Source organism: Limulus polyphemus, unplaced genomic scaffold (assembly GCF_000517525.1).
Source record: "Limulus polyphemus unplaced genomic scaffold, Limulus_polyphemus-2.1.2 Scaffold1477, whole genome shotgun sequence".
NCBI classification, from domain to species: Eukaryota; Metazoa; Arthropoda; class Merostomata; order Xiphosura; family Limulidae; genus Limulus; species Limulus polyphemus.
This window is the reverse complement of record NW_013667087.1, coordinates 136,876-148,059: the sequence shown is the minus strand read 5'-3', so window position 1 is coordinate 148,059 and position 11,184 is coordinate 136,876. Positions and strand designations below refer to the sequence as shown.

The following is an 11,184-nucleotide window of genomic DNA, read 5'->3' as shown; positions in this document are numbered from 1 at the left end:
AAATTTAAAATCTTTCTCTGTCTACATTTTATAATTTTAATAGCAAGAGAGAACCTAACCCCTGACGAAATCTTAGCCTTAAAATAATTGTTACTAAATAAAAACATCCATGTTACACGCCCTGATAAAGGCAATGCCATTGTTATTCTGAACAAAAATGACTACCTTAATAAAATACATGATATTCTGGACGATTCTACAAAATTTCAAACTTTAAACATTGACCCTTTATCTCTTAGCATCCTGGCCCGGCATGGCCAGGTGGTTAGGGCGCTCGACTCGCAATCTTCGTGTTCGAATCCCCGTTACACCAAACATGCTCGCCCTTTCAGTCGTGGGGGCATTATATTGTGACGGTCAATCCCACTATTCGTTGGTAAAAGAGTAGCCCAAGAGTTGGAGGTGGGTGGTGAAGACTAGCTGCCTTCCCTCTAGTCTTGCACTGCTAAATTAGGGACGGCTAGCGCAGATAACCCTCGTGTAGCTTTACGCGAAATTCAAAACAAACAAACTCTTAGCATCCAACGTGAGGAAAAAATCCAAAGGTACCTAAGAGAACTAAAGAACAAAAATATTATATCTGAAAATGTTGCTTCTTCGCTTTATCCCACTGGCTCCCGTCCTGGTATATTATATGGCCTTCCCAAAATTCATAAAGCAGGTTCCCCCTCCGACCCATTTTTTTCCGCTATATGCACACCTAGTTACAAACTTCCTTGTACGTATACTTCAGCCATTCACTACTATCCCGGATTCCTTCCACTTTGAACGTGAACTAAATCAACTACCCCCCCCCTCAGATAATCTCTTCATGGCGAGCTTTGATGTTATCTCCATATTTACAAATATTCCTCTAATTGAAACTATTAATATATGTATATCTGAGCTTTCACGTAATAACATTCCTCTAAATGACTTTTCTGAGAATCAAATAAAGACCATGCTGGATCTTACCACCAGTAATTCACATTTCTTGTTCAACAACACCTTGTATGAACAAATAGATGGCGGTGCGATGGGCTCTCCACTGAGTCCAACTTTAGCTAATGCATTTCTCTTATTACGAACAGAAATGGCTTGGCACTTGCCAAGTAAAATTTAGGCCTGTCCTGTACAGAAGGTATGTGGATGACACTTTTATTATTTTTAATAATAGTGATCAATGCTCAAAAATTTTAGAATTCCTTAACTCACAACATTCTGCCATTAAATTTACACGTGAGGTTGAAAATAATAATAATTTAGCTAATGGATTTTCCACATCAATTTACCGAAAAAAGACGTCCACTGGTCTCCTTACACACGTTGATAACTTTATCCTATTTACGTATAAACGAAACATTGTTATATGCTTACTAAACAGAGCTAACAACCTGTGCTCCACATATAATAATAACTAAGTTTCAATTAAGCAAGAAATAAACAGACTAGACACAATTCTCCCCCATTTCTGTTTTGAACTCAAGCCAACAATCAAAATTAACTTTAAGCCTAATTTGCTTTAAACTTCCGACTTTGTCAAGAAGCATGTTGATATTTTGTTAGTAGTCAATCACAGGCTACATATGTGCCATTCTTCCTCCTCTTAATGAGATTGAGGGGTTACCTTTCACAACAGGTTATATTCCTCATGATTGTATAAGGCACAAATCTCTGTCCAATTGGCAGCCATCTCGTGGCAGTGCCTTTTAAGCACTATAACCTGTTCTAGTGTTGTTTGGTTTGCGATCACTTTAGGTGGCCATGTTGGGAATTCCATCATCACCATCCTCTGGTTCTGCTCCAAGATTCACTTGCTAGTGGTGCCTCACTAACGACTGCTGTGAAGATGATCTTCCTGTGTCTAGGGGTAGCTTGTCCTACCCAAAACATTCAGGCACCTTCATTGAGGCCAAAGATCCTCACTGTTGATAATCCATGAGCCAGTTGATTCATATGGACACCTATCACTGTCATTGTAAAAGCATTATAACAGATGCTTGTGGGCCCCTTTGGTGGTTGGTACTTTCTGGGAGCCCTTCCTGTCAATTCTTTCATGAAACCTGTTTGACACTTGGGAGAATCCAAGCACCAACAAATATTTATTGGATTTCGGAAGGCGTGTACACATTTGACACCATTTATAGGGGCGTAACGGTGCACCCTCCAATAGGACACAACAACAAGTCCCGCATTTTTCCAGGTTTCGCCTCTATTTTCAGTGTAATTAGCATTGGCAAAGTTGACTTTCCTTAAGGTTTGGCTCTTAAGTAATTGATAAAGCCATGAACGTCAAAGTTTCCATGATGAGAAAACCAAATAGTATTGACCTAGGTAGAAAACCAAAAAGCACTGAACTAAAAAAAAAGAAAAAAAAAACGAAGCTTTCGTTATCACGTGAAAGCTTAGTTTTCCAACTTTTACAATGGCATGGTCACGTGGTTGAACCTTCTCTCATACTATTTTCATTTATAGACATAGAAATGTCGTCTCCTCAGCTAACTAAATGGCGACTCTATCTTTTTACCAACATAGGAAGTGACACTTTGTACAAAAATGGAGAGAAAAGTTGCTGCTTGAACAGAGAAACTCCAGCTGTTCTCATGCCAAAACTACATGAACATTTCTCTATGACTAGAGGTGATAAAATAATACATGATATACTTATATACCGCAACACCACACACAATGAAAGCAAAAAGCTGATAGTTTATTGTTAGGTTTTTCTCATCTTCTTGGAGAGAGGCAGATGCCTCCTCACACATGGCGTTCCCGTTAGCCATCCTTAATTTAGAACAGCTGATTAGATGGAGAACAATTAGTTAGTAGTACCCTATCCCCCCCGTTGGTCAGTAGTAAGATTACGAACTTACAATGTTAAAAGCCGGGGTTCTGTTCCCCAGTGTGGATACAGCAGATAATCCATTGTGGCTTTCTCTAAAACATACTCACAAAGTAGGACATGTGCAGTTATTCCTAAGCAAATATGGGGCTGATAAAAATATATAGCTATTGATTCTCCCAAAAACTATAGTCAACTATTCGAGTATTGGGTCTTTTTTCTTTCGAAATTCATTAGGCTACAGCTTTGTTAGCCTAAGTCTGACATGCTAGCCACAGGCAATGACAGAGAAGGGGCAAATGTTACAAGAAAATATAGTAAAGTTTTTGTTAAAAATTCTACAATAAATTAGAGTAAATTTCATTATTAGTTTATCCATAAAATTACTGAATTTTATACAACCTTTAAGATATTTTGTTCTAGTACTTGCCTGCCAAATGCCTTTAAAGTCCATTGTGGCATGCATGCACATTATGCGTTTGCTACTCAATCGTTTAATGTATAATGTTTTGAAATTTTCATTTGCGCACGTGTGTGTTTAGTTTAATATAGAGCGTCGGTCAATGGAACCATAAAGGCACAAGTGTGAGGAACTCTCTGGGTCGTTACATGATTCGCCAACAGAAAAGGGGCTATTTCGGAACATCACAAGTGATGTCGTTTAATTGAGTACAAAGCAAACAAGAAATTAATTAATAACATACATAAAAGTGTAATATTTAGTGTTTATTATTATATAATACAACACAAATTGATCCGTTAAATCAAGAACAAATCCATGCAGTTTCTAGAAAAGGGTACAAAATATTTATCATATTCTCTACTTAGCAGTTTTGATTATTTCTATACCTTCATGTTTTCTAATATTTGATTCAAAATGGCCGATGATTATTTGATTCGATTTTCTGAAAACGATTAATCCATTTCAAAATAGTTGCAGTTGGTATTGCCAAGTCCCTTAATATCCCATTTTACGAGTCACGTTTTCAAGAATGCTTTTTGCCAAACTAGGATAAACACAATGGTACAGCTTATCACCAATAAAAACAATGAATGTGGGAGTGATGGATTAGACCTCCAACTTTTGCAGAACTTCCTGATAAAAACCGTTCTTCAGTACACATTTTTTTTTTTTTACTAAATTCCATCACTTTCCAAGATTTTCATGACTTGTGCGAACCCTGTAAAAATGTAATCCAAATCCAACATATGTCACTTCTGTTTAAGACAAAAAGTTGAACTAAAAGACTTAACTACGTTGTACTTCACACTTGCCCAAACATGAATAATTTGTGGGTCACTTTACTATAAACTTCTTAAACGTTTTCATTTTCCGAACCTTTAACCCTCTCATAAAGTTTCGGATGTAGTTATATTTATTGATTTCATATATTTATGAAAAATACAATTGATAAGACAATATAATAAGAAATTATTACTCTTGTTTAGGCATCAAGTAAAATACTACCACAGATCACTGTAAAATGGCACATTCTGAGAATATTTTGAGGATTAGCTTCTGATGAAAGTGCTGAAGCTGTTGGTTAATTATTTTAAAAGCTTTCTCCGAGCCACCAGTAAGATATTCACATCTGAAGTTACTCAGTTACTTCTTCTATATCAATTTAAAAACGACGAGACTGCAACTTCTTTTTTTTTTCTTTCTTTAAGCTTGCTGCAAACTCTTAACATTGAAAAAACGCCATTCGGACTTTATTTCAGGAAGACAGCAACTAATTGATAACACCAACTCAACTTGTTATCCGACTTTATGATAATTTATTAAAGATACAAACGACGATATACAGAGTCCTAGAAAGTTGGCATCGACATCAAAGAAACATTCTAGCCAAAACTAGTCTTACGACATGGATAGATGTATATATATACACATGAGAAGACAGAGGAGAGTACATTCTTTAATTTCAGTGAAGTAAATTAAACACAGTTTCAATAAATAAACATTACGTGAAATATACTGGAATACATTGTCAACTTCTGAACACAGCTATCTAAAACCTTATTTAGATGTTCAAATTTGACATCCCAGACAATTACGTTAATGTTTCTTTTTACAAAAATAAGCGATCTCTGTCATTTTGCTTCAAATTATGTTTTCTGCATACTATTATCACAAACGTTAGGATTTCCTTTTTTTAGTAGTACATAGGGAAAATAATGGCAAAAGATTGCTTCGAAATGTCATGTAAATGAATACAAGTATAGAGACATTTCGCTGGACTCAAGTTATAAATTTCAAATATTCTTGCTAAATAAACTACAGCCTTAAAAATCAATTTGCAAACGTTACGAATTACTATATATATATATATAATCAAGAGAAGAACAAAATATAAATATCAAATTAAAGAAGTAAGGGAACAATTCATTAGAATTATTGAAAACGAACTGGGATTTTTTTTTCACAGTAGAAACAAAGGTATAAGTTTTATTAGAACTCCAGCTTAACGTGGTACCAAATATATTTCCATTTTATTGCTTACAGAAATTAACCCCTGTATGATTTGTATGAGCGTTAAGTGAACACCTAGTAAACTTAGTAAATTAGCGGTATAACGAAAGCTTGCCGAACGTTTTTCACAGAACAAAAATTAGAAAATATTTATTTATGGCTGAATTGGATGATACAAAACCTTCTGATGTAAATAATTAAGTTAAAAAATAATAATCACTAACTTTATAAGATGGCAGACAAAAATCAGATACTAATAATAACCCTTGCAAATGTATCTATGTTAACGGTAAAATGTGAACTTTTTTTTTTAAACTTGGGGGGGGGGGGGAGATATTATCTTACAGTGTTTGTAAAATGTAATGTAAAAAGCCCAAATTTAGGTTGAAAATGGTTTATCCCTGTATGTTATAATGTGTTATCACAAATGTGTGAAATACAATGAAGAATTAATTCTTGCCACTAAACATACAAAAAGTGACTATTATTAGATTTTCACCCTGTTATGACTTATTTGATTGACAAGAATAAAACTGTAAACAAATGTTAAATTAGAATGAAGTTAATACAAATTTACAATATGAACACATCACATAAAAAAAGGGAAGAATGATGCTAGACACGTGGAACAGCATAAAGATGTACAAAAACTTTTAACAAATAAAACCTACATACCAGCCAAGACAAATATTGCTGATACTAAAGAACTAATGCTCTAAAACTCGTGGACAGCTTTTTGGTTTGGGTTAAAAAATTATACTGTTTCAAATTCTTTAGACTATATTTATATCATTTTTGTTAAAATAAGCACATAGTTTTATAGAAACCATTATAACGGGTTGTTTGTGTGAAGATTATGTAACATTACTAAGAACTTGTATAGCCTATTCCAAATATTTGTGAATCAATACAAAATATCTATCACATTTTAGCAACAAGGTCTAATGCTTGAATAACCGATGATATTGTGCTAACACTGAACAATTATGATTTCTTTAACACCTTTCAATTCATGAGTTGTCTCAAAGATATAATTTTTGCTTGGAGCTTTTCTTCAATATAACCCCCCACTTGCAAGTTTGGAAAAAATGATCAAACACACACAATCCAAAAGAAACCCAAAGTACAGTATTATACTGATAATGAAAGGTTTTCTGCACAAAATATCATCTGACTTCTTGTAGAATACAAGAGACTGAACTATAATTTTAAAAATGAATAACAGGATAATCTTGCGAGAGAATAAACACTTTCCATTTTAAACTGCTAGAAAAAAACAACTCGTGGAGCACTAATGCCATTTGAATACAAAAAAAAGTTTCTAATATGAACTGTGTATGATTTTTGTAGCATCATCATTTTGTAAAATTCTCCTTTCTGTACATCAAGATAAATTAAATTTTCAAATCATTAAATAACTATGAAATACATAATGATATATAAGCAGAACTGACAAAGTCACTTACAATTCAAAACTTATTGCATTCATAGTTCTTTTTTAGAAGGGATACCATTTGATATAACATGCAAATGTCTGAATGCTACTAACACTTAATAATAGCATCTAGATTTTAACTTATAATCAATAATAATTATTTTATTTTTCACACACCTGAAATTAATGGCACTGTGAAACAGAAAATTATGCAAATCAAATAATCAGAATTACCAAAATCACTCAAAACAGAGGCAATATAATTACAATGAAGAAAGAGTTAACCCCTTTTAAGAAAATGTATCCTGTTACTAAAATATTCAGAAAAACATCAAGTTTTCTACAAGTTTTTCAATTATCACAAAGTTGGAATTAAATATTTATGAAACAGAATGTTATTTATGTTATTCCTTTGAAGTTTTAAATTATACTTTTGTTGAAAAGGTATTTTGTGACTAATCACATCATCACTGACAACTTTTTAATAAAATAACCTTTAAAGGAGACTTAAAGCTGATGGGTTTGGTTTTAAAATATTTTAAAAAGTATGTACATGTGATAGTGCCTTATTCAGAAAGGTGGTACCTGAGTTACTTTTAAAACATATCCCTTTTCATTTCATTGATTTTACAGAGATTATTTTAATTTAAAAAATCCTAATCTTCAATGGTTTTAATTTTTTTAAATACATAAACCAATTAAGCTTTATTATCTTTGTTTATAAAAATATTCCCAATTAAATATGATCAAAATGAAATAAGAATTCTAGATAGAGTTTCAGACTGGCCATACCTGACACTGTTTCGCATATGTCTGTATTTAAATTACTTATTTGAAAACAAAAAGATACAATAACTAAAGGGATAATGCTAATTAAATACATATTCATTAATGTTAACTTTGTACCAAAATAGAAAAGGTTAAAAAATTGCATCAATATTGTAATGAGTATGCAGGTGGTTCCAATTTCCACATTTCTGAAATAAACCTACCTTGATATTGTGCACTGATGAGAATATGAGACATAGGTACATTTGCTAAATAAGAGACAAACAAGTATCTCTTTTATTATTGTTCGTACAAAAAAAAAACTTAACCTAACAAACACGAGTAAATTTTCCATTTGTCAAAAATACTTACTGACTACTGTAACGTATATGTACAGAAAAACTTATTTCAAATATGTACATCCCGTTACATAAAGCGCAAAATGTTTTTTTTTATCTCCACATTCCTAACTTGTGTCATAACTTTGAGCCAAAGATCTCATCTGCATACTTTAAAAGGAGGAAATTATATTCCTACTGGAATGACATTCTTGCATCTTCCTTATGGTGCATATGTTATATTTAGTTTGATACTTACAATTTTTTCAGTTACACACACACACATATATATATATATATATATATGTATATGTGTGTGTGTGAATATATATATACACACACACACACAAACATACATGTGTATATGTATATATATATTTTTTTTATATATTTTATTTACAGATGGTCTCTTCCAAGGTTCTCAACCACAAGGGTAGCATCACACTAACATATAAAGCACACCAAAGAATTAGCTCATCATCTAATCATTTCTCTGAATGCTTTAATTCTTTGCACAAAATAAGACTCCAGTATTTCAGCACAATGGTAAAATGGAGAGTTTCGTGGATTATAGTAGCGACAGTTGTCAAATATTTTGGTCATGTCACCAATAAAGTCTGCTAACTTTTCATATTGATGCTCTTGTATTCGTTTCTCAATTGTCCTCAAGTCTGAAATGAAGTAACATAATAGTATTAATAAAAAAGTCACTTATAATGTACTTATAACAGATCATAACAATAAACAGTATTACATTAGATCATAAAAACAATGTGCAAGGTCTTATGTAATGCAATATTAGAGTGGGCTCCAATGAAAGGTTTGAACACTAACACAACTCTAACAGAATAGTAGTAGTAGTTATATGGGACACAGACATTGAAATCCTTCGATTTTATTTCTTTCTCACAGTAGAAATACTTAACCAAATTGTCCAAGATGTAGTAAAAGCTTATTAAATATATCTAGTTTTGGCATAAAATCATACAAACTAATTTATTTTTTATACCACTTTTTACACTATGAAATTTGCAAAATTTGGTTCATACAAGTCTTTGAAAAATAACGTTAAAAACACTTTCTTTCATTTTACAATTTGAATCAGTTTTATTCCTCACTAGTTGAATGCCAATCATATGACAGTAAATGCTGAATAATTTTTCTTCCAAAAATTTGATTTAAATAAATGTCTTATGAAAATTTTTCTAAAAAATAATTATATTACACTAACAATATATCTATAAAGAATGTTTATCCCTTTTTTCTAGTATTTCATGAAAACAACATTTTTTGTGTAAATTTTATCACCTCTTGTAAGAGGTGCTTGATTATAATTTTGACTAATGTATATATATATTTATTTTTTGTTGAAATCTATTTCTTGATAAAGTCTTAGATATTGAATCATGTGAAAAACTAGATCTCAAAGAAATATTCCTACATGGTTAAATGTCTAACTCTGTTATTTATTAAGTGTGATGGCAAATAATCTGATGGTAGAGGGCAAGTACAGGAAAATATAACTTTTCATAAAAAAATGCTTTTTTTTTAATTTTAAATTTTTACAAATCTCTTACTGAATGTAAGAAACTTCAATAATAATGTATTGTGGTGCTATCTACTGGGTTGAAAAGACACTAAGTTGATTTGACACATACAGTCACTGGTGTTTATTATGTAATATGATATTAATTTTATTTGTATTTTTCTGAACATTCAAAGAGCATGCAGTAAACACTATAATAAAAATAATTTACATAAAATCTTGACTGAACAGGGATTTGAATGTGAGACTCCACATGATAGTTGAGCACTACAGCCATTGCGACATTCGGTCTTTGTAATCAAATGTTAACAAATAGTTCAAATCCTCAATGTTAACTATCATGTTGTTTTAATTTTTCTCAATATTGTAATATCTTTCTCTAAACAAGATGAGTTAGTAATTAAAATTTTATAAAAAAAAAATCACCACTCAACAAGGATTTTCACTCAAAACTTCTACTTGAGGCAAACCACTGAGCCAATATGAATATTACCAACAAAGAGTTGAGTGTTACCTAAAAAGACAGTGTTACAAACAGATAGTTTCAACTTGGTTGATATTCAGTAACATATCTCTTTTGGTACTTAATTTTGCCAACTCTAGCAATCACCATTTGAGGCTCTAAGTCATAACAAATAGTGAAACTTACAAAGATTTCTTGGTTAACTATAACCTGACCTGACACACTGGTGTGTATTTCAATAAATATAAAGTTAATTTACTTATTATTTTGTTTCTTTTTGTTATTAAACACAAATTACACAGTGGGCTGCTTGTGTTGTACCAACCACAGATTTCGATACAAGATTTTTGACACTTAAGCCCTTAGACATACAGCTGAGCCACTAGGAGGACAGAGAAAGAGAAGGACATTCAGACGAAAAGAAGGCCTGGAGAATTATATTCCCAAAGGATGACTTTAACAAATATAAACCTGAATTTTGGAATGGGCAAAAAAATTATAAACAAGACTTTTTTTTATTAAAGATTGTTGTTTACAGACATGATTCCTCAGAACCATGCAGAAATACAATTTTGAATACTATTTTAATTTTTCTCTTTAAGTACTCTAAATGAATGGTACAAAATGACAAAACATCAATTTAAAAATATTTTTGAATAAAAAATGACTGAAACAGTAATTTTTACAAACCTACTGAAATTTTAAATGTAGGTGTGCACTCAAGACCTGAAAATGCTCACTGGTGCAGATTGGTTTCAATAAAATATAAGACACCTAAATACGTTATGCCTAATATCTACAGTTTTAAAAAAAACAACACTTATTTTACATTGACAAACATTTTGACATACTTTTACTTCTTTATCTTATATTCGTCTATGCATTTTGGTATAGTCATAAAACTAGAAATGTCATCTTGCCTTCAAGTATTATTCATATTTACCCATTGGCTCTTTTATGACCTTGTAGTAATCTGGAACATCTTTAGGATTCACTGGTTCTCGGAAAGGCCATGCATTTTTGTGATTCTAGTATTAAAAAAGCATTATTATTTCCTTAAAAAAAAGATTCAGTGTATGGTGAGTTTAAGAAATAAAACGACTAAAACAGTGAAAGGATAAGACAACAAACAAAATTCCTGCACTCAAAAGTAATGCCTTTGTGGTAGAAAATGTAAAATTTAGAGTATGGCTAATATAAAATAATTTACTATATGTAAGAATCACATATAGTGACTTTGTTTTAATAGAAAATTTGAAAAAATACAATGAATGCTTGTTTTTATCTTTGGAATGAAAAAAGAAAATGAAACTGAGAACCTATAGAAAACTGAGTGTAAT

The 11,184-nt window shown here is 31.6% G+C and overlaps 1 protein-coding gene across 1 annotated transcript in view; it reads right to left on the bottom strand.

Annotated features, from left to right (window-relative positions):
- Nucleotides 1–4,580: 4,580 nt before the first annotated feature.
- The window catches only part of LOC106463765 (nucleosome-remodeling factor subunit BPTF-like), a 100,151-nt gene continuing 93,547 nt past the window's right edge, over nt 4,581–11,184 (bottom strand). Inside the window, 2 exon segments of the mRNA XM_022391357.1 lie at nt 4,581–8,506; nt 10,788–10,872. Of these exon segments, the coding sequence (XP_022247065.1) occupies nt 8,313–8,506; nt 10,788–10,872 (279 nt within the window). The 3' untranslated portion in view covers nt 4,581–8,312.